Source organism: Pezoporus wallicus, unplaced genomic scaffold (assembly GCF_028554395.1).
Source record: "Pezoporus wallicus isolate ANWC-B61680 ecotype Strahan unplaced genomic scaffold, APGP_CSIRO_Pwel_v1 contig_10514, whole genome shotgun sequence".
NCBI lineage: Eukaryota > Metazoa > Chordata > Aves > Psittaciformes > Psittacidae > Pezoporus > Pezoporus wallicus.
The window spans coordinates 377,680-400,837 of record NW_026637640.1 but is presented as its reverse complement, the minus strand read 5'-3'; the positions used below and the strand labels follow the sequence as shown (position 1 = coordinate 400,837).

General features: G+C 43.8%; 3 protein-coding genes and 1 long non-coding RNA gene across 11 annotated transcripts in view; 1 reads left to right on the top strand and 3 right to left on the bottom strand.

The window, feature by feature from the left end:
• The window catches only part of CPAMD8 (C3 and PZP like alpha-2-macroglobulin domain containing 8), a 44,677-nt gene extending 38,262 nt beyond the window's left edge, over nucleotides 1-6,415 (bottom strand). Inside the window, exons 1-8 of one of the 2 annotated variants that reach the window (XM_057406767.1) lie at nucleotides 6,198-6,415; nucleotides 3,849-4,000; nucleotides 3,132-3,154; nucleotides 1,941-2,106; nucleotides 1,754-1,806; nucleotides 1,286-1,303; nucleotides 274-328; nucleotides 32-145 (exon numbers count right to left, since the gene is read on the bottom strand). In XM_057406767.1, coding sequence (XP_057262750.1) covers nucleotides 32-145; nucleotides 274-328; nucleotides 1,286-1,303; nucleotides 1,754-1,806; nucleotides 1,941-2,106; nucleotides 3,132-3,154; nucleotides 3,849-4,000; nucleotides 6,198-6,280 — 664 coding nt within the window. In that variant the 5' untranslated portion in view covers nucleotides 6,281-6,415. The remainder of the gene's footprint in view (nucleotides 1-31; nucleotides 146-273; nucleotides 329-1,285; nucleotides 1,304-1,753; nucleotides 1,807-1,940; nucleotides 2,107-3,131; nucleotides 3,155-3,848; nucleotides 4,001-6,197) is intronic. The other variant, XM_057406769.1, reaches the window with a different exon arrangement.
• Nucleotides 6,416-14,672: 8,257 nt separating this feature from the next.
• On the bottom strand, nucleotides 14,673-18,611 carry HAUS8 (HAUS augmin like complex subunit 8). Its single transcript, XM_057406813.1, has 6 exons — nucleotides 18,601-18,611; nucleotides 18,460-18,553; nucleotides 17,811-17,969; nucleotides 17,115-17,256; nucleotides 16,274-16,415; nucleotides 14,673-15,520 (listed from the first exon to the last, which is right to left on the bottom strand). The coding sequence occupies exons 1-6, from the start codon at nucleotides 18,609-18,611 to the stop codon at nucleotides 15,400-15,402; spliced, it is 669 nt and encodes a 222-aa protein (XP_057262796.1). The 3' UTR covers nucleotides 14,673-15,399.
• A 64-nt stretch (nucleotides 18,612-18,675) lies between these two features.
• Nucleotides 18,676-20,416, bottom strand: LOC130597873 (uncharacterized). The gene is made up of 3 exons (XR_008971873.1): nucleotides 20,341-20,416; nucleotides 19,578-19,691; nucleotides 18,676-19,198 (listed from the first exon to the last, which is right to left on the bottom strand). It is a non-coding gene; the product is annotated as an uncharacterized LOC130597873 (long non-coding RNA).
• A 1,306-nt stretch (nucleotides 20,417-21,722) lies between these two features.
• Nucleotides 21,723-23,158, top strand: part of MYO9B (myosin IXB) — a 42,025-nt gene continuing 40,589 nt past the window's right edge. For 5 of the 7 annotated variants that reach the window (XM_057406764.1, XM_057406763.1, XM_057406761.1 and 2 more), the window contains exon 1: nucleotides 21,724-21,853. The gene's annotated coding sequence lies outside the window, so the exon portion shown is untranslated. Of the gene's footprint in view, nucleotides 21,854-23,158 lie in introns of all 7 variants that reach the window. The other 2 variants (XM_057406762.1, XM_057406766.1) reach the window with 1 other exon arrangement.

Below are 23,158 nucleotides of genomic sequence, written 5' to 3'. Positions count from 1 at the left end.
TACAATCAAAGCTGATTTGGATACAACTCACCATATTTCTGAACTTCAAAGGATTTGTTGTATGTGTGTCCTTGCATTTCAGCAAAGATGAGCCATTCACCAAACACTGGCTGGTCAGACAGAGGAAAAGTCATATTCACAATACCTGAAAAAGGAAACAACGTTCTGTGAGCTCTGTGTCACTCAGCAGCCCTTGTCAAGGCTTATTGAACACAACTCGGCAGGAGCAAAGGCAACTAACAATACACTGAGAAAAAAGCATCTGAAACTCACCACAACAAAATGGTTTCAAATTGCTCCACTCTATCATACGAGACCCCCGAGGATCCTGCAAAGCGGTTTAGGAAGGAGAAACGTCACAGTGAAAATGAGTATCACTAATACGTTTAACTCAGTTTGCAACAAAGAATATATACACTTCATTAACAGCTCACATGTAACTAATGTCTGTCAAAAGCTTCTCTGAGGATACTTTACCAGGGGTACTTGCTGTCTAAAATGCAGTACTCATTTAGACTCTGCTTGTGTAACCAATACACACAGCAAACACTGTCAAGTGGCAGATCTTCCACCTATCTTAAGACACCAATTTTGCATGTGAGGAACTGGCCTCTGAAGACTCTTTCTACTCATAAAGGGAGCTGTATAACTAACAAGGCAATTTTTAGATGACAAAGTCAGATGAAATTAATCCCATTGGTTTTGTCAGCATTATATCTGTGACTAAACGCAAACAAGAGAAGAGGGTGAGTTCTTCTGCTTGCTGACAGCTAAGGAAAACACATGGGAAAAAAATAAAAGACTAGACACAGAAGGAACCTCTCATTCACCTCAGAAGGAAGAAGACAGGAGCACCCTTTCCTTGCCATGAATTTCTATTGTCCACTATCATAATGTTTGGGTGCAGAGATGAGATTGGCCCTGCTATATCAGCCCAGCCAGATGAAGGATAGGAGTGTGTCTGCATTGGAAAGAAGGGAGAAATTGAGTGGGACTGTTACATTTATAAACCCCAATGAATCTAGCCAGTTCTTCTCAGTCTGAAAAATGGGAATGGATTGCTGAAACTGAAGTAGACGACAAGTATATTTGTTGGTGATAACAAAAAAGCAGGACACAAAGATCAGTTAAAGACACAGGGATAGAGATAATTGCATAGGTTACAGTTGGGAATAGCCATAATGGACTTGAAAAGGTGCAGATGTATGACTTGTTCCTCTTATGGCTACATGAATCTTGTGCCTCTACAGGATGCATGCTACACGACTGGCAGACAGATACTCACCACCACATAAGCTTCAATCTGAAAGAAAGAAAAAGAATAAAAGGCTTTATGAAACACAGCTACTTTTCTGCTTCTTGTGCTGAAGCAAGGTGTGATGCACAGAGTGACGAAGTTTAAATATCTCTTCTTTGGCAAGAGTAGCTGAGAAACACACATTTCATTCACCCATCTAACTGGAAAAGTCATACTTTGTGTATCTGTGCATTACCTAAATAGAGGCCATTTCAGAGACTTTGCTCTAACTGTTTTGGCATAGTTACATCCTATTTGCTAGCACTACAAAAGCATGTATTCTCCTTTAACAGTAACGTCACCAAATGACATAAACTTACAAGGTAAATCACAAGATATGGCTGAATAGCTTTAAAAATCCAAGTATATTTCTGCATAAATGTAGATTAGAATAAAACGCAGCTTGCCAAATATTGCATCATATTTTACAGTGTGAAAGAAAACAGTTTTCTTTACCCTGTCATTGACTGGTCTCAAGTCAGAATTCACCATAAAGAGGTTTATCAACACTAGAAAAAGAAAAGAAGAAACATGTTAGTCATCACAACAGTGAACAGAGCACCTCATCCCAGAATTTATCCCTGAAAAGGGTTTTGCTTGAAAGCAGTCCTAGCATCTGGCAAGTTCTCCACGGTCACTTTACCTTTCTGCTTGGGTTTATAGACAGGTTTATCAGTCTGGATGAACACTGATGAGCCTTTGCTGTCAATGGTTACTGTGGTATAGTTGTGGAAAATGTAGCCTTCCTCTGCTAGATGCCGGTTGCCCCAGACTTTGAGATGTGCCTGTCCACGGAGTCCTGAAGGCACCTAGAAAACAAACCATGAGGTGAGGAAGATACAGAAAAGCCTCTCAGCTTTCTGGGGAACATAACTGACACTGAACTGAGCAAGGAGCAGCCACCTGCTGCATTTCAGTGTAACTGTGTTAGTCATAAAAGGAAGATGAAGAACATACTAAAACTTTTACAGTACATAAACTTCAAAGGAGGCTAAGTCATGCTAAAAACATGGCAGGAAATTCTCTTCTCCCCTTTCTTTAGCACTCGAGCAAAGTGAGGTTCAATCTACATGTGCAGCTTCTACTGCAGAAGGTGTGTTACATGGGGAAATGAACCTGGCTCATTTTGATAGAGGAATAAAATTCCACCCCCCCAAAAAAAAACCAAACCAGACACAAAACCCCCAAAGAGGCACATTTTCAACCAGTTGCTCAGAGAAATAAATGACTTTTCAAATTACGTTAGATTGAAAATTATGAAGTAAAATATCTGACAATATTATAAATATTGTAATAGGTCAGCAAATCAAATCAGCAATGAGACCGCAGGCTTTATACAACAGTTAGCGTCTTTGGATAAAGAAACCTCTAGCATTTGGTGTAACTGCTGATGTTTCCTACCACATAGGTCTATATTACACCTTCCCAAAAAGAAAGGAAGAGATATTTATGAGTTTGTATATTATCACAGTAAAGGGTGGGGAAATATCAAACCCTTTCTAGATCCTAAATCCCAGGCACAGTCTAACTACTGGCAGGATAGAACAGCCATATCATAATTACAGGAAAGGCAAAGAAAACTCAGGGGTACACCGCCAAGGCAAAGGAGATCCTATCAGTCACAATAGACCATCACCCAGCTGGGTAGACTTCTGGAAATCAAAGGCTTTAATTTACTTACAGGCCAATAACATGGATGATGCAAGCAGGTGCAGTGAAAGCATCTATGCTGTGCTGCAGTAATACAATAGAACTGTTCCCTGTTCCACTGCTGTGGTTGAAGGCAAGTCCCTTACGCTTTCACCAAAAACCTCTTAAAAGAATTGACACTCACCTTCAGTTTAATTGTTCCTTTATCTAAAACGAGAAAGAGAGAGAGCACATTATTCTTCTCAAGCTAAGGTACTAACATGATGGTTAGAGAGCCAGGCTACCCAAATCTTGCCTACTTTAGAGCTTACACCACTACTAGCAGTGGTAGAACAGCACTACTGGATTCCATCTGCACTAATTTCATTCAGTATTAAGTTGGACATAATTAAAACACCTTTTGTCTTACCACACAGAACAGAGGAATCTGTCTCTGATTTGTGCATTTATCCAAATGCACAAGTAATAACACCTCTTTCAGCAATACTCAGTCCTGAAGATACAGAAATTGCATCTCCAGCCCTCAAAATAAGGGTAGAAAATAATGATGATGATGTAGATTTTGTATCTTTCTTTAAAGTCAACTTACACTTCACACAGCTCCTCAGTGTCAGGCATTCAGGTTTCAAAAGGAAAGATTTTCATTATGAAACTCCTGAATATCAGTTATACAGGCTGTGTGTCTTAGTGTTCCAAAATTATCAGCCTTGGCTGTTTGAAATCACATACATCAAAACCCCATCACCACAACCAACCAAAAACATTTAGTAGCAGCCAATGAACTAAACAGTAATTTGTTTCCAGTTCTGCTATCACCTAAAGCAATTCTCTAAGAGAGATGTGCTTCCACAACACCTCAACTTAGAAACTAGTTCTCAAGCTCAGAATTACAGGAACTTACCCAGAACTGTTCCGTGGCCCCGTGACACAGTTTCTCCTTTGACTACTAACTGAATCTGGACCGTTGTCTCCTTGACAGCGTTAAAGATGGTTACACTTATAGCTTCCTCAACACCAGAACGGAAAACAGAAGGTGCTGCGATCAAATAGCCCCTGAGGAGCAAAATTGGAAGTGGATGGTCAAGAACAGCAGCAAGAGTGTGATCTTTATTTAGAAGCCGCTTTATGTATAGCAGAAGGAAAGAAATTACTATTCTGTAACATGATGGGCAATGCTTGTGACCATCAGCAGTCTAGGTCTGTATCTAATAGGCATAATATGGACATAGAATGCACAGAGAAATGAACAGAGCCTAAGTGGCTTATAAATGCTTAGTATTTAAATAGATTCAGTATTTAAAGGAGTAATATTGATCTTTATTGCATATATGTTATAAACAAACCTATGTTATATAAAGAAACTAAATATGCAACTAGCTAATCATAGAAAATCTGAAGTCCATGAAAGGATAAGGAGGGACTTGAACCTCCAGTAGGATTTTGTAGGTAATTGTTTTGAAGCAGTTTAGATATTTCTTACATTTTACCTCAACTAATCTTCATGGCTTCAACTTGATCTACAAAACAAGAAGGGACTCTCAGTGCTGATACTCAGCACTTTCCAAACATCAGGCTCACATACATACGTGTCTCATCTTCCAATCTGCATAGAAGTGGCCCAGAAACTGCAGTTACAAGATTGGGCTCAAATTCTCAGTTTTACTACCACTTTTATTCAAACAATTACCTCCTGCCAGTTTACAAACCCTGGCAGAAAGGCATTATTTCAGCAAGCACACAAACCCACAGTTTTAAAGCCACCCCAGACGACCTCCCATATATGCTACAATCCCTGTGTTTCTCAATGGAATCTGCACCAGTCCTCCGTACTGAATGGCACTGTGCCATGAACTTGTCAACTAAAAGCATTACAGCCCCTGAGCTCTTTGATGCGCTGGGCTGGAAGCAACACATTTACATTCTCTTCGTGACACACCTTTCTGGGTTTTTTTCCTACCCAAAAGGATTTCTTTTGAAACAAGGCAATTCCTCAAGTGACTCTTTAAGCCCATTTTCTCAGCCCTTGCCTTTCTACAGTTCCATGAGCCAGGTTGTTTTAGTTTGTGATTGATGATCACTTTGGGATGAGGATGATGGTGTTTTACAGCCCCCCAAGTCATCTTTTATCAAATTCCAAGCCCATGTTTCTCTCTCAGCAGGCTTCATTGCCATGGAGATCCCATTACCCCCAAAGGAAGTTCAGATCCCTGTGGCATTTGACTTAAATTGCATGGGGTACTTGCAGATTCAAAACCTTATGGTTGCCAGGTTTGAAAATTCATTAGGACAATAATAAACAACAGTAAAGAGTTACTACTTAGCCTGCAAATTCTTGGTAAGACAGACATAGCTGGTCTAGTTGCAGAGGGAAAAGGAGTACCAGCTGCAGCCAGTATGAGCTGATTAGATTCAAACTGTCACACAAGCACAGCACTACAGTGCCATATGTGAAGCACATGTATTCACATTGTTCTGAACTGCTGCAGCTCCTTCTGAAGCATCACTCTGTTGATATGGTCATTTAAATCACTTAATAAATGGTGTTTGAATGCTCAGTATTTAACTTGGCTATTAAACAGTTAACTTGACAGTGACTGGACAGATCCTTTAAGCACATTTGACTAACAGCTCTGCCAGGTTATGCCAAAACTTGGCAGGACTGGGAATATTTTCGAGTAAGCAAGTGAAAATAAGTTCTCCATGGCACTCGGTTAATGCAGCTATTCATGATGCTGAGGGGCTATAATAAGCTAGGGTTACAGAACAAAGCAAACCTTAATCAAAGTTAACCTAAACACCCTGGAACGAGCTGTGGATTCAATTTCTACAAGCCAGAGGACTTGCCCAGCAGTGCAATGTTTCTCCCCGGATGATTTTCCCCACAAGAATGCTCTTCGGGAGCAACTAACGTTACCTTCACCCATCCCAAGCACAACGGCAGCCCCTGCGCAACACCCTGGATTCCTTAAATAATTGTTTGCAGATAAAAGCTTTGCAGCCGCCCGCCGGAGCAGCTACAGGCAGGTATTTCTAAGGAGGCTTGCTGCCTGGTTTTTTTCGCTTCCCCCTTACCCTGCGCTATGCACTTTTGCACCGGCGAGTCCAAACGTGCCGCCAGGCTCGGGACCCGCCGCAGCTCGCCTGCCCGACCCCAGCCCCTCCAGGCTTTGTTAAGCGGCCGGCGCAGCCCCCACCGAGCAGAGGGGTTCACTCACAAGACCCCCTCCCCGCCGCTCCTCCCGGTACTTACTGCCGCTGCCGGGGCTGGGCTGCGCTCAGGCTGCAGAGGGTCAAGAGCACCGGCCAGGCGCAGCCGGGCTGCCGGCGGGGCATGGTGCTCCGAGCCCCGGCGCTCTCCGCGGGCAGGAGGAGCCTTTTGTTCCCGGCGAGCGCAGCCCGAGCTCCCCCGCCGCCCCGCTCCCGGGCTCGGCTCCCCGGTGCCTCTGGCCCCCGCCCCTGCCGCGTCCCCGCCCCTGGGCCGCCTCCTCCTGGCCCCGGTGCCCGCTCGGCTCCGGCCCCGGCTCTTTGTCTGCGGCTCCCCGCCCGCTCCTGACAGCGTGCACCGGGGGAAGGGGCCGGGCCCCGCACCCCCGCCCCTGGCGCCAGCCGCCGCTCCGCACCTTCACCATCCTCCCCGCAGCCCCGGCAGCCGGCCCGGGGAGAGCACCTGCGCGGGCTCCCCTCTTTCCTCCTGCTCACACCCATGCGGGACCTTCTCTTCCTCCAGCTCCCACCGGCTCGGAGCGGGGCGCAGCAGCCCTGCGGGGTCTGCTCCCGCTAACAGCCCCTGCGCTCCCAGGCGCTCCGCCGAGCGCCGCTAAAGAACCGCTTTCCAGCCCCTAACTAGCGTCAGGATTGGTACCACTCTGACCATGGGCCCTGGTCCACCCATTTCCATGTCGCTGTCCCAGCCCGTGTCTACTGCAGGGGCTTGGGACAGGAGGGGGAGCTCGCACTACACCAGCCTGAAGAAGAGGGTGCAACTAGAGTTCCACTCACACAGCCGAGAGAAAAGCCTTTCCAAAGCAATAACTGAGATTCAAGGTGACACAATAAATGCCCTGTCTCACAGCGGTGGATACAGGTATCAAGGAATGATTTCTCTGATCCCTGCTGGGGACAACCCAGGCAATGCAGGATCCCAGACGTGCTTCAACAGAGCTCAGGGCTAAATGAAAACCCTCAGCGTAGGTAGTTTGAATCATGCTCCCCACCACACACACCCCTGGCCTCAGGTGAACAGCTGGGAAAACAGGAAAAAAGTAGAAAACCACCACACCTACTTTTCCCCTTGGTTAATGCCATTGTTTGAACCTCAGTCCATTCCTTCTAAAAATAACTGATATGGAACCCAGTGTTTCATTGAGCAAAAACACAGATTTGTATCCTGAAGTCAACTCCATAGCTTACCAAAGGTACTTTCTTCCAGCTCCTGCCAAGAAAAACAGCAAATTAAGTTGCTAAAGCTGCTAAACTTCTAAACTGCTTTTCCTCCATCTTCAAATTCTTTCCATCACCATATTTCAGCAATGTCATTCCTAGTGAGCACTCAGAACTCACTCAGTCCTGAGTGAGGTTTCCCTGACACCTTCAAAGGCTGCTCAGTCCATCACCAGAAAGGCAACAGTCTGCATCTTGTTTGAAACTCAGTGGTTTTAATAGGACTTCTCTTCAAAATAATAATAAAACAAAAGCAGCAGCTTGAAATCAGCAGCTTTTTAATACGTTTTAAAGGAATCACTTATTTAAACCACTCACCCTTATCTGAACAATCCTCTACTAACACTTGTCTACAGATCCTGTTCTAAGACTTTCCCTAGTCCTCAAGATGAGGGTGGAGAACTGAGGGAGCTTTACTTAGCACAGTAAGAACAGCAGAATAATGCTCTCCCTACTTGAATGAGGACGGTTTAAAGATTGTTCACCACCTCAGGAAAGGTTCTTTTTAATGGTTTTTTTCTAGCTCTAGTTCATCTGTGGGAGGAGTTGCAGAATGCCTTGGAGCAGCTTTCAGCTGTGAGCTGAATCAACCTTGCTTGCTGGTGTGCTGGTTAAGCACAACTGCTCTTCTCCTCCTCACTTCATCGTTCATGTGTCTCCACATGACAAAACACTGTGAGGTCTACCAAGGGACTCTTTTGTGTGCCCAAATTGAAGACACATGCCAGAAAGCATGAAGTCAAGAGGAGGCCCTCCTAATGCATCTTTTCTCTCCATCTTTGAAAGAAATAGGGTGGTTCCTTGGATCTCCCATTCTTCTGAAATGTAGAATTGCACTCAAATGGTACTACCACTCTTGTACTAGTTGTAACAGCTACACTGGTCGCTGACATAAGCAAGGCAGTGTCTATAAGAACAGGCAATGCATTTTGTTAAGAGTATGTTAATTAAATACATGAATCCTCTCCACAAACCCTGCATTAGTAGTCTTTGGGGTGACATCAGTTCAGTTGCCATCACACGGGTTTTACATGGAATTAACCACAGTGCCCACCATTCCCATTTGTTAAGAGCTGGGTTTTGCTACAGATGTTTCACTAGAACACAAGTTGTATCTTTCCCCACACTAAATGCAACTATGGCACAGTTAAGATCAACCTTAACTTGCACCAACACTGTCAGACTTAGGACTCACTTCAAACAGTTTACGACACTCTTAAAATAACTCAGTTTTATACCACAGCTTGGCCATTGCAGCTGAACTGGACATGGAAATAGCTGGAGTGTCTACATCTAAAAGAGCAGATTCTTCCCTACTGCTGCATTCCCCTTCAGTTTATTCAAACTCATTCAAACTCTAGAACCATACAGATAAAGCCTGGCTGGTGTGCTCGGGAAATTACGAAAAGCAGCTTATGAAAGAGTGTGTTAAAATGGGAATGTTTTGATGTTTTAATATCGAGACAAGCGAAAACACTCAAAGATAAACCAAAATCTGGTAATTCCAAAGTCTGTTTCAGCTTCATCATATTCTCGGATATCCGTGGAACCCTGTATGTATACCTTGGTATTTCCCTGTCTGCAAAGCAGCAATACTAATGTTAGGCTCCTTCCCGAGGGGAACACTTAAGAGCACATTTGAATCCTTTGATTAAAGACAATAAAGAGGCAAAATGAAAATTCAACCCCTCTGCTTTCTCCTGGTACAGCAGCCTATAACCAATGTACAGTACCTCCCCTATCAAAACCATGATACTGGTAATAGTCCTGCAGAGACCAGGTATGTTTTGGCTGAAATAGCAGCATGCTTTCAAAAAAAAGGATTATCTTTACACTTAACTTACAGCAGACCCTCAAATGGCTTCTCACAGACTCATGCCTGAGATCCATGGGGTAGGCACCAAAAAACTCACAACACGCCATTGAACATCCATTCCTCAAAGACCCACATTTTCCCTTGGAAAAACTATGGGGATGGAAGCAACAGGATTCAGCAATGAACTGGTGAATGCAGCAGAGCCCACCCCTCAGGTGAAGCTCCATCATCTCCAGCATAATGCTAGCATCTTTTTGACCATAAACCTGTGTGTTTCTACATTTCAGAAATCAGCGATCATCATGGGGAGCAGAACCCTTTCAAGTCATCATTAACTTCTTTTTAAAGGAGAGATGTCTTCCAAATGGATTCTATTTGATATTTACTGACTACAAGAACTGTCAGGCAATTACAGTCTCTGAAGACTGCAAGCCATCCTCTAATTATGAAAGTATGCGAAATCCTGTAAATAAGGCTGGAATCAGCTTGGTTTGGGGGAAAATATAAAAAAGCTTTAGATATCATTTCAAACTATTTAGTTACTGAAATGGAATTTTCTGTGCTTGCCAAAATGAATCCTATTCAGTGTGATGCAACAGGTGTTGGAATTCCAGCAGCCGCCTGCAACCCACATCTGGTAAGAGTTAGGAGTTTAAAGCAAGTTCTGCTTATGTATAAAAACGATTCATCAGTCAGATCTTTGGCCCATATTCACCCACCCACCCGCCCTGTGCATAGCTCAGATTTTTATTTCCTTTACAAAACACGTAATTCTGCTCCTCACGAAATTTTAGGAATCTTACGGCACTTGTTCAGGTTGAAAGTGTGCAGTGGATTGGTATGGCTGTACTGGTGTGTCAAAGGTGATTGCCTGCAGTTCACAGAGAAGGGTGAATACATCTGTATTGGTTTTGACTAGATGTAAGTTACATCCTGACCTCTTGTATGTTCTCATCATTATTCTGCAGAAGAAAGAAATCCCCCCCCCTACTTCCCATCTGCCTCATAAATAATTTATGTGCAATGCTACAATTTCAGACAGGTATTTGCCAAACAAAAACTAGAATTAACAGTAAGCACTAAATAACACTCATTCTTGTACTGCCAGACTACTGCCACTCTCAGCTGTATCTCTTCTTGTTTCCCTTCCTAACTGCAACATTAAAATCAGTAAGGCTACTCATAGGAATCAAGTGGTAGGATCACACCATTAATAATTAGCCCTTTGAACTGCCTCAGCATGACTACTCTTAACTCATCACACAGATAACCAGACCTGAAGGTACAGGAAGTAATCCTCACTTTGAGCACACATGTATAAGTTGTGCACAGAAGAAAAACTACTGCAGTAAAACCAAGGCTAATCGTTTAGTTTTGCATTCAGTCCTGTACATACTAGATTTCAGTAGAAGGTGGGTGAAAAATAAAAACCAGACAAGTCATCAGCCTTAGGGAAGCCAGAATCATTTGACCCCCCTTCCAATTAGAAAACCGTTCGTGTTGATCATCACATACTGTCAGCAAGAATAAGGTCTTAGTTAATTTTTACAGCATTATATTCATGGTAAAAGAACCCACACCCATTTCCTTAACTCCCAGTTTTGTTCTGCCTTTGTGTTCCTGTGACAGCCTCTTTTCTGTTAGCCAAACACAGGTATTTAATGTAGAAACTGATAACTGCAAATCAAGGATCCCATTGGCTTTGCCACATTACTTACTGCAAGTTTACCAGCAACAAGGAAACTACATCAGTCCAGATACAGAGTGGTAGGAACAAGACTGATCCTGCCTCCCGGGAATACAAGCATATCTAGAATAAAATTACAAGGAAAGGATAAAGAGCACATTTAAAATAAGAACATAATCTGAGTAGCATATAACAGGAAAATGGTATTGAGAATGTAATTATTAAATAGTTCTGCCAAAAATGCTTATGAATCATCTTTAGAACAAGAGAGACTGATCTTTTGCAGTAGTACAGCATTTTAATTCCTGACAAAATTATTTCTTCCTATTATTTCAGTCATTCTTATGGGCAGATGCTGACTTAGAACAGGAATAGAGCACAGTACTTAATCCGAAGTGGCTGTCATTAAGACATATGCAGCAGATATTATACCAAGGAATTAAGTTTTGATATGCCACAGGCCATCTCCGAACATCTTATCTATATAAACAAAAAATTTGTTATGTCTCAAGAGGCAAACTGTGTTTGCTTCCCTGACACATGAAATTTAAGATCTTGAAATAGCAAGAAACTCGATAGGCCTTTGCATATACATTATCACAGAAATGTTTTTAAAAGGAACTGATGAGAGGCATTTGAGACTATTCTGCAAAGCTCATCCTCCAGCCTTGTGCTTGCTTTCCAGACCACACACAAATGCAGAGGAAGAAACAACCTAAACTCATTTCTGTGAGTTGAACAGGAATGCTCACATAATCACTGCAACTGCTCTTAATTGGTGTGGCTCAGTTCTACATTTCAGAGCTCTTACATCTTCTGCTGCTGTGGAACTCTTTTCATGTCCTGGCAATCACAGTCCAGCCAGCAGTTTGTTTATCATATTCAGTATGAGTTTCCGGATCTCCAACAAAGTGGTATTTACTCCGAGGCAGGGAAGACTGCAGTAATCCAATAAGTTCTCATTAGCCTAAAATGCAGAAACATCTGCTGGGGTCATGAGCTGCTTACTTGCTGTTGATGAGCAAAGAATCAGCTTAATTTGAAGCTAGTGTGAACAAAAGAACTGCAGGGTCGGGGGTAGTGGTGAAGAGACAAATGGGCCTCCTGGGCTTTAGCTCTACTGTAGCACACCATGGGCAACAGGGATGCTCCCTCACCTTGAGCCCTGCTTACCCTCTTGCAGGCTTCTGAGCTGGTGCCCAAAACAGTCAGTCAACATTCACATAACTGAAGAGAACATGGCCGGAGCTCCCCAACCCCACCAGAATCCAGACAGGGCAATCTGTGCAGTGCAAACCTAGCTGAACATCTTTGCCAAAGGCTTTTTAGTCGACTAAGAAAATTTTGCAGTGGATGAGTACTTACATTTCTGTGCTCCCCTTCCCTCACAGGTTCTCAGGCCTAACTGGCTCATTTCACAATCTGCTTTCAGTTTTTAGACCTCCACCCCCACCAAAAAATCCCAGCATCTAAGGATACACAAATGTTAAGAAAGGGTCAATAAGAACTTCTGGCCTGAAAGATGAATACATCAGTAATAAGTACAGCAGGAATTCACAGAATAAAATTAAATCTACATTGATCCAAGCTACAGAAAGGAGAACATTATTAATTCTAGGTAAAAAAAGGAAAAAAGATTGATAACCTGAATAAAAACAGCCTTTAAGTTGTTCAGGATTCCGACTGATATTCAGAGCATGTGACATTGTCAGAAAACAAGTGGAAAACACAAAATAAGTGGTGTCACATCTGCTTAGCTCCTGCTCCAGTGACTCTGCAGTTCTTTGTTGTTGTTTGTACAGTGTTAAATATAGCAGCATCTAATTCTGTGGCTATTTGAAGGTGGAGGAGCCTAAAACACTTCTGTAAAAAGCCAAAACAGAACCACTTAGAAAGAACATTCAGGAAAATCAAGATGGAAAAGTCTCAGTTTAAAATAGCTTAGAAACCTTTCCTGGAGAGGCTGAGCTGTTTTATCTAGCATTTGTTCTACCATTTGCACAAAGAATTACCCAAGTGTTCAGTTTAAGGAAAAGAAGGGCCAGAAGGTTCAAATCAACACCTATGCTTCTTCTGTATCAGCGACTGCACGTCCCCAGGCTCTTTATTGTTTTGTACATGCAGTTGGCCTTTAGCTCCAGGACTCCCACTTTGCTTTAGGCTTGTTGCATAGACAACGGCTGCCACCTGCAGCAGCAAGGACGAATTACTGCCCCAAACATTCATGGCCAGAGAAACCTTTCTCCACCACCCTTCTTCAAGGAAGAGAGCTAACAGCATGCCACTTGACTTTAGAGTGAAAATTTTTACTGCTGCCTCTTGTAGCAGTAACACTTGGGGGGGTGTATATATATTTATCGCATAAAATCATGGAATGGTTTGGGTTGGAAGGGACCTTAAAGCTCATCCAGTTCCAATCCCCTGCGATGGGCAGGGATACCTTCCACTACACCAGACTGCTTCAAGGCCCATACATACAGCAGTAACTTAGTGGTAGATGGTAGAAAATCACTTAACTGAAGACGGATTTAATTTAAAAGTATTTCCTTAAAAAATACAATCCTTTTTAAACCAGCAATAAGGTCTACTGTCAGGAAGTCCTTGGAAAGACATACTGACTTGTGTCCGTGCAGAGACTGAACTATCAAGACTATGAAGTTGATTTTCATTTCATCTCTCCTCCCTCATACTTAGAGCCTTCTGAGTCTCAGAATGACAGCTTATCATAAGCAGGTTAAAGGCACGAGGACACAAATATTACCCAAAGAAATATAATAGGAAATATCCTAGGAAAACCAGCTGTTTGATCAGCATTTTCATCATATAGGAGCCTTTCTGCCAAGATCTCCATTCATCAAAATCAAACAGCTAACCTACAACTTGACTGCTTAGCAAAGTTCCCCATCCAGCGGCCAACGCTGTAGGTGCAGCTCAGGCCCCTGACCCAGAGCATGGTTCTCCTGGGTGCAGGACCTATGACCCATGCATTGAATGGCAGATCACAAGGGAACTATTAAGTGCAGCTCATCTAAACATGTTTGAGGAAGAAGAAGTGACAGATTAATAGCTCATGGATAAGCTGCTGCCACAAAAATGGCACTGATATGATATACAAGGAGGGTCTTAGTAGCTTGTATGTATCACCTAGTCAGCCAGTGCATGGCACATCTTACTGATCCAGTTACTGTAGCTTAATATACTACTAATTTTTATGAAAAGGAGATGAGAATCTAGTTAGACCCTCAGTAATACAATGAAGAAAGCCTGAATAGCATTTCAAGGAGTACAAGGAGAACACTCCAATACTTTTGAGCAGGCCCCAAAGCTTTCTAGACACAGCTTAAGCCATAAATGTACCACTGCAGACAATGCAAAGCAAAGCTTTTAAAAAAACATCACAGAAAGAGGTTCCATAGGTAAAACAAAACAACAAAACAAAACAGGATACAGCATGTCTTTCAGAGAGAAATGCATTCCATATGCAAAAATGTAAAGTACATTGAGAAAACATGCCACATCTGGCATGCATGTTCGTAACAGATCCCACTCACCCCCAGGCACTTACTCAGTAGTTAGGTTTGAGGTTTCTCTGAACATTCACAGTCTTCTGGCCTCAGCACTTTGGGTGCCAGTAGGTCCTGGCTTGCCACTGGGGCTCATTAGTGCTTGCAAGTCCATCACCACATATATTGTGTGGCACTAGCCCTGTGTAAGCCCAGACAGAACCAAAAGCTTCTGTAGGAAATCAGTTAAGATACTCAAACATGAATGCTATTGATATTGCAGTGGAAAATAGTCTTTATTATTAAAAAGAATAAACTCCTTCAAGAGGAGTCAGATGAATACAAAAGCATTTATGATTTTAATAATTTGATTCTGAGACAATTAGGCAACAAATTACCAAAACTTTTCACTTGTTACAAGTAACTTGAGTTCCTTACAACTATCAGCCTCGTTACTTACTACCCACGTAGCTTTTCCTCTCAGCAAATCCAGAAATAAGGGACAATAAAGTGTTCCTCCAAAAGCTGGTCATGGAGGGACCAATTATCATCCCTACAGAACCTCCTAACAAGATCAGCAGATGCGCAGTACCACATACGCAATTCCACATCTAGATTCTGATACGTTGTTCTGTAAGGAGCACTACTTTGGAAAGAGATGCAAATCAGTGTCCCCGAAACCAGTACAAGAAAGTAAACCAAGAACTTTCATAATACATAGGCTATATTTGCCAATAACTTTTCTTATTCTTTACCTTTTAGTACTGTCAAGGCAGAAAGGGATGAGAAAGGGGTCACAGAAATTCATGTTCAAAATCAAAGTCTCCTCATGGGACAGCATGTAGAACAAAACTCCTTTTTTCCTTATCAGTAAGCACATGTGCTGCTGGTTTCATATTCTAGTATAACTGAAAAATTGGACAAGTTATACTTTCATACAAGTAAAAAGGTAACAAATCTGCTGGCACTGACTTAGTAACCCCACTTAACAAAACAATACACAAACTTATTTGAAGTACCAGCGCTTCATAACATCTAGTCCACGCTTCTCTTCACATTTTCTTTGGTTACACAGAGAAACTTCTTTACTAACTTCAGAGTACAGGTTCAGCATTCTTGTGAAGCTCCTGGAACAAAGGAAGCAAGTTATATCAGTTACTCTGGGGGGTAACAACTCCTGCTTAAGCCCAAAGCCTGGACATTTGCATCATTCTCCTACCAAGGAGCCACCAGAAGAAAAAATGTAAACCATGAAGTTTCTTCCCAAAGGCTAGAATTTGGAGGAGAGGAGGGGCAGTTTGCAGGAGGGGGGATACGTGGCTTTATGGTCTATCAATCTGCTAAGATTTCAGCTGTAATCTTTTCTGGGGCAACAAAGAAAGTAAAGGAAATATATCATGCTTCATCTCTTCTTTACACTCTCAGCAATACTTCGTATTTGTTGACACAGTATCTGAGGGGAAAAAAAAAACCACACTTTTCTGTGCTCCTCATACCTCCTAATGGATACTTGCATGGTTATTATTTAAGACAGAAAAGTAAACTAGAAGCACTCTGTGTCCTGCAGTTCTCCACTCTCCTGCATACTTGTACTTTATCAGGGCTATTGTTCACCAAATTTCTCAGCTAGTGTCAGAGAGTGGCACACTAAAGCAGTTTGCTTAAAATACACAAATGAAAAACCACAACCACCTTTGACCATAGGTAAGGTAGGGACACAAATACGGGTGCTCGCTATGAACTGAACTGAATTAAACTTAGTGCTACTATCCCCTCAATTCATCCTTCCCCAATATATGTTCTTGAGCTATATTGGCAACATATACAGATTTTCCTCTGAACATTTAGCCAATGAGTCTTCAACTGATTGCTGTAAATACCTTTGAAGCTCTTCATCCACTTCCTGAGACACTTCTTTAAGCTCTTTCAGTACGCTAAATGCTTTTGTACTTTCTTCCGAGTAGCTTGGTGTAAGTTCTGTCAGAAGCTCCTCTGAGATCTTTAACTGTTTTCGCAGTTCTTCTACAATAGGAGACGTTAAAGATACTATTAAAAAATGCAAGTAGTGGCATAAGTTAATACAAGATTACATAATAACTGCAGTAACTACAGAGACAAGTGAATTAGAAGATGGAAACCTACTGTTTGTTCAGCTTTCACAAACACACCATGAGAAAACTGTGAAAGGCAAATTATTTTTAGCTATTGTGACCAGCAAGAGGCTATTAAAATGGCTAATCAAGCTCTTATTTAGAGTATGTCAAAGATTTTTATGACAAATGCAAGAGAAAGAACAAGTTTTAAACATTCAAAATTTCCTGTTGTTCTGGTTTCATCTGGGGTAGAAGTAATTGTCTTCCTAGTAGGTGGTGCAGTGCTGTGTTTTGGCTTTAATCTCAGAAAAGTGCTGATAACATACCAATAGTTAAGTCGTTGCCAAGAATCTCCTTTCTTACCCACCAGCAGTTTAAAACTGTAACTCTTTGTCCAGACTTCAATACAAACCACAAGTACTAATTTATTAACAAACATTCTCTGATTCTAGACAACACACGATGCATTCAAGCACTAGTTCTGCAAGAAACATGTGCAAGTCTACCCCTCTAACAGAGAAATAAGAGATAACAGTACTTCAGCAACTTTCTTACTTCATCAGGAAGAAAGGAGGAGGAAAGCCATGAATACAGTTAAAAGCAAGTCTGATGAATCAAATTTTCATACCAAGGTATTTTTGCATATCTCCTTCTATGTGAATATTCTTTATGGGTAATTCATGTCTAGTGGCATCCAGGGAAACTGCAAATCTTTTATACTTCTCCTGAAGTTCTTCACAAACAGGAAGAAGGGAAGAAAGTAAATCCATCTGAAAAAGACATGAGGAACCAACATGTCTTCAAAAGCAAACACAGGTTCAGTTCTGAAAATTAAATCTCAAAAGAACTTCGTTATTCATTAGCAACTTGCTTTCTTACAACCAGGCCAGACCTACTGCTGTCCGACATCTAAATAGAAGACAAATAAAGATGTTCACTTCTCGTCTCAGGGCTAGCACCTCAGCTCTAGACACAACTGTGTAACTGCAGGATGCTCATGGGGCTTATGATACTCCCATCTCCTATGCACCAGCTGCAGACTGCTCTGACAATCAGTGTTTGCCTATTGCATGCCTGACAGTTCTAAATTCTCCTGACTATCCAAGAGGGACAGCAAAACAAGGACAAAGGCATTTGCTTAGGTTACTAGAGAGCGTTACATGCCACAACAGGAAGTACATATTTATTCTGTTTAAGACGCATAAAATTGTACCCCAGCAGGCCACAGAAGCACAGATACCTCCCCTGAATAAAGGAAACAAAGCTCACCTCATAAGTGAGCTTGTTTAAATACAGGAGAAGCATAAATTGTAATAAAGCCTACCTGTTTGTCTAATGCATCATTAAGTTTCTGCTCTCTTTCTTGAAGTAGAATGTCACGCTTCAACTCACAGAGCTTCTTATGTTCTCTCTCCTTTTCTTCATACAACATTAACAAGTTTTTTTCTGCTTCTTTCTCCAGCTTGGCAAGGTTTTTCTCTGCCTATTACATCCAAAAAATATTCACAGCTAAATTAATACTATATCCAGGTTAATTAACACACTCTGAATAAACAAATGTAAGGCTTGGCCCAGGTCAAAGAGCTTCAGTTACTGAACTGGAGACCTCATGCAATGAGCACAGTATGTTATCCCCGCCATCTTCTTCCCCCACCCCGCAAATGTTTTTTGTAAAGGAGAAGTGTACTTGTACAACACTGAGCGAACAAAGTAACTGCTACAACCTTGAACTCCAAACGCTTTTCTAGCATTCCCAAAACTTCTGTGCATCCCTACCTCATGAAGGACCAGCAAAAGCTTAACAAACCGACGTTGGATTCACTCTAAGAGTTTTCAAAGCAAGTCATACAATTTTATAACCATCAACACAGAAAGTCTCAAAATGCAGCTTTTAAGGCACAGACAAGAAGTTAAACAATTCCTCAATATCAAGTTCTTCTACCTGAAACACCGAATACTTGACTGAATCTCACCTTTAGTCTTAGGTAAGTTAAAAGCAGTGTCTGAGATTCCAGTTCTTCTATTACATCATCAGGATCACTTTCCTTCGAAAAAGAACAGAATATACTAGATCAATTTTGGTATTTAAACAATTACATATTCAAATAAATTACTGAAAGTCCATTTTGTGCCCAGAATCATCATCAACAACTGTCAGCTCAGTGAAAACAGTTTGTTTTTTTTTTTTAAACAAGTTGTTAATTAAATATACCTCTTTGTTCCACCACTTTTCAAAGCATTTTCAGCAGGTAACACTGGTAGAGAACTTGAAGTTTCAGTGCTACGTTGAATGAGATGCCTAAACAAGGCACCTCAAATTAGACTGAATGAACATTAGTGATCTGTGCAAAAATGTCAGAAAATATTTAAAGATAACAAGAATACAAAAAGAAGCCAGTTGAGGGGATGCTACAACTGGAGCAGATTCTTTACCACAGGAAATGTAAGCAAAGCTTCAGACAGCATTAGAGCACCTTATAAGCAACGCAAACATCGCTATCAGTAGAAAAGACTTATCCTCTGACTTTAGGTCATCCCAGGATAATCACCCCAGTTGTTATCAAAATTAAAGACAAAATCTTCATTTCATGCATTTCAAAATACATGTGCTTAACAAATGAAAGCAGTGACTCACCTCTGCTTCAAAGTTTTGACGTGTACCTTCTTTGTGAGGAGGTTCTGAATCAGAAGGCTTTTTGCGTGTGCTTTTATCTGAATCATAACAGAAAAGTTATTGCTCTCTTCTACCAAGGTATATACAATGGGTTAACATATGTCCTGGGCTCAGCAGTAACAGTTATTTTTCTCCTTCCTAGTAGCTGGTGCAGTGCTAGGGAACAAATATTCAGAGTACTTTGTCCTTTAATATTTGATTGTAAACAAAAAGAACACACAAAAGATATTTAAAACTGAAGTTAATTTAAACCCTGGAGGTCTTAATACCTCCACTTAAAGACACTTGAAATAACATTAGTCTTATTTAACAAAATCTTTTTGTGAATATAGAAGAATACAAGGGTTACTTATCACAAGTTACAGCACATGCAGCAAAAATAATAAAACAAGGAACTGAGCATAAGTGGAAGCTTACCACTAACAGCTGAAAGATCTATGTCCGGCAGATCAGCTTTAGCCTCATCTAGTAAAGTGGACTGCAAGTAACATTTCTCAAAACTACCTTTATTTAATGAGCTGGAGGCAACACCTGTAGAAAGAAGTTGTTATCAAACTAAAAGAATTAGAACAGGCTCTGCACAAGTTCACAGTTCCATATTCTTTCAGTAACGTGGCAACCTTACACAAGTTTTTACGCACGTACTTTATATGCATCATTAGCATACTCCCTCTCTTACACAGAGATAACTTAGCGCAGGCTGTTGTCTTAAACACAGGTCAACAACACTCAGATGTTTAAAGGGAACAATGTTATTTCTTCAGGATATTTCAAGTCAAGGCCTTGCAGAAAGCTTTTTGCAACCCAAAGAAATAAAAACTGTTTTGCGGACAGGCATTTTTCAGCCCTTTACACTGGGTTTATTGAAAATACTAAATTTTAAAAAAGCAGAGCAATGGTGAGGGCACAGTAAAAGAGCAGTTCAAAGCCATAGGCAGAAGGCATGAGAGGTGCTTATTTTAGACAATCAAATGATGCAATTCCAGATCCGGACAAGAGTTTAATGCACTTGAGTTTACCCCTCTTAATCCCACATCAAATTAATTAATTCAGATAACTGACAGCAGTGCAGTTAATACAAAATACGATCTCTTAGCAACATTTTAGAGTTGGTAAGAGTTCCACAGGTTAGAAATACAAATTCACAAAAGAACAGCTTTGAAACTCTGGTAAAACCTACCAGCAGGAGTTCTACATTTCCGAGAAGAAACTGTTCTTGCTGTAACTGCAGATGACGGTTTAGAAGTGGACTTTGCTGAAGCACCCTGACAATCAAGAAACTGATAAGACCGAACTGTACACTGTGACTGCAATCTGCACTGTGTCTTACCCCCCACTTGAATGCTGACAATAAACAACTATAATCCCACGGCTGTTTAGTGCTTTACAAGTCATGTGAGCACTGTTCCAAATTCCCACCCCACTCTGCATCTCCGCATCATCCCATAACTCCCTCATAACCCCAGCAGTCTTGCTGCCACACGTCCGAGCCGCCCTCATCGTTTCCACCCCTTCGCTGAACAGCACCTAAGCTCACCAGGGAGGAATCCAAATGCCTCTGGGAGTCCTTCTTGACGTCCTTCTTCTCGTACTGCAGGTAGCGAGACTTCACGATTCTTCCTCCTGAAGGAGCAAAGAGAGCTCAGGCGGGATCACCTCAGCTTCCCGCCTCAGCCGGAGCGGGCCCACCTCAGCTTCCCGCCTCAGCCGGAGCGGGATCACCTCAGCTTCCCGCCTCAGCCGGAGCGGGATCACCTCAGCTTCCCGCCTCAGCCGGAGCGGGATCACCTCAGCTTCCCGCCTCAGCCGGAGCGGGATCACCCCAGCTTCCCGCCTCAGCCGGAGCGGGATCACCCCAGCTTCCCGCCTCAGCCGGAGCGGGCTCACCCCAGCTTCCCGCCTCAGCCGGAGCGGGCTCACCCTCTCGCTCACCTTTCCTCTTTGTCTTGGGCTCTCCTCCCCCCGCCACAGCAGCCCCGGGGCCGCTCCCGCCGGCGGACATCCTGCAGGGGCGGAGCGGGAGCCGCCAACAGCGGCAACGGGCCGCTCCTTCCCGCCTCCGCCGCGTTCGAACGGTGGCGCGCGAGCAGCGCCGGCCGCGCTCCGGCTCCGACAGCGCACCCCCTGTCGGGGCGGAAGAATAGAACCAGCCTCCGAGCCGGAGGTGGGGGGGGTCACAGCGGGGCCCAAACCTTCCCCAGACCCTTGGTGAGAGGAGGCCGCTCTCTGCAGCGGCGGTGGGGATGCCGGGTCTCCTAGAAATGGCTGGAGAAAGGCGGTGAGCACCGCAACCGCCCCCTGCACCACAGCGGAACCGCCCTCTGCACCACAGCGGGACCCCCCCCGGCAGCACCGTGAGGCGACGCTCCCAGCACTGCAGTTCTTCGGCTTTCACCCAAATCCGCCCGTTCTTGCTCCTCGCTTCCTACCTCAGAAAACACCCGGCCAGCACCGGCTGCCTCTGTGGGAAGCTGCAGACGGAGCAGGGCCAAACCGAGCACCGACGGCCTCAGCCCCGCAGCGACGCTTCGCGTTTCCCGCCCCGGAGCCGCCCGCCCTGAGCGCGGCGCTTGCGCTATGTGCACGCCGAGCTGAATGGGAGCCGCCCTGCCTCCCCCGGTACCCGGAAGTGGCGGAGCGGGGCCTGTGGCGGGAGGCGGTGCTGGTCGCCAGCGCTTCACCCACCGGCTGAGGTAAAGGGCGGCAGAGCGCGACCCTGTGCCCCCGCTGGGCGCCCTCTCATTCTCCTTCCTTTCCTTCTTTCCTCCTTCTCCTTTTCTATGGGCGATTGAGCTCTGTAGCGGAGCCACTTCAGCGGGACCGGGTCTCCCCCCGAACCTGGGCGCTGTGAGGCGGGCGGAGGAGTCCCGTGCGTGTGGAGAGGGATCGGGGGGTGTCTGGCGGGCGGGAGCTGCGGGGCTCTGCCGCTTCCCTCAGGAGCCTGGGGCCGGGAGCCGTGCCCCGGGGCGGCGGGCGCTGGAGAAGGCGCTGCTTGGGGCCGGGAGCCGTGCCCCGGGGCGGCGGGCGCTGGAGAGGGCGCTGCTTGGGGCCGGGGAGCGGGGGGGGGGCGGGCTGGAGCTGAGGGGGCTCCTCACGACCGGGGGCGGGCAGCGGCTTGGCTGCTCGCTCGTTTTGCATCTGATGTTGGACGTCCCCGACGGGAAGGAGCGCTCCGCGCCGCCCGCCGGTGCCTCCCGTCTCTCGGGCGATGTGAACTTCCATCGCCCGTTACTGGTCTTCAGCGCGCAGCGTTCTGCAGTTTCATGGGATGTCTCTAGGTCTCGGTGTGAGCAGCCTGTGAGCTCTCGTACGAATATCTCAGCATCTTCCAAAAAAACCCGCTGGGTTCTTTTGTTTCTTTTGTTTTATCTTTGGGCAACTCTTGACAATATCAATGTCGCTAGTGCATTGAGGGCGTGCTTTATCACGGTGACCATCGCTGCCTAGCAGATACATGTCTATAGCTCTGTCCTGGTAGTGCTGCGTCTTTTGGGTGAGTTCGGTTTTGCAATCTCTGAAAAGTAAAACTTGTGCAAGAAGGGAACATCTCTTTGTAATGTGGTTATAGACTAAAAGTAGCAGAGTCCTGTCCTGCTTCATGACTGTTGTGACCACACAGTTGGTACAAGTATGTGTAATCCTAATACAAGATGACTTCCCAGCCTTGTTTTTTGTTACCTCATGAGTATTTCGGCAAATTCTTACCAAGCTTTGTTTGCAAGTCCTGTTTGTGTAAAGTGAGAAGTAGCTTGGATGTAAAGGAGTTCGGTATTCCTTGATTTCACCTTCTAGAAATGGGTGGCAGTGTAGCAAAGGGCTGGAGATGATCTCAGGCTTCTGGCAAATACAATTAGCCTTTCAAAGATGTCATCAGCATCCTCCCACATTGCGCCTAGAGGTGGATTGGTATCGGTTTGTCTACAGAGATGTTTGCAAATAAGAGCTTGTCATGGGTAATTAGAAGCTCTCTGATTCCTGGTCTGGTAGCTAGAATATAT

Coding starts and splice junctions, on each gene's coding strand:
- HAUS8 (XM_057406813.1), bottom strand. Junction 17,970..18,459: donor TAACTTACCTAAGACTAAAG/GTGAGATTCAGT, acceptor TGGATGTAATAG/GCAGAGAAAAACCTTGCCAA. Junction 16,416..17,114: donor AGATATGCAAAAATACCTTG/GTATGAAAATTT, acceptor CTCCTATTGTAG/AAGAACTGCGAAAACAGTTA.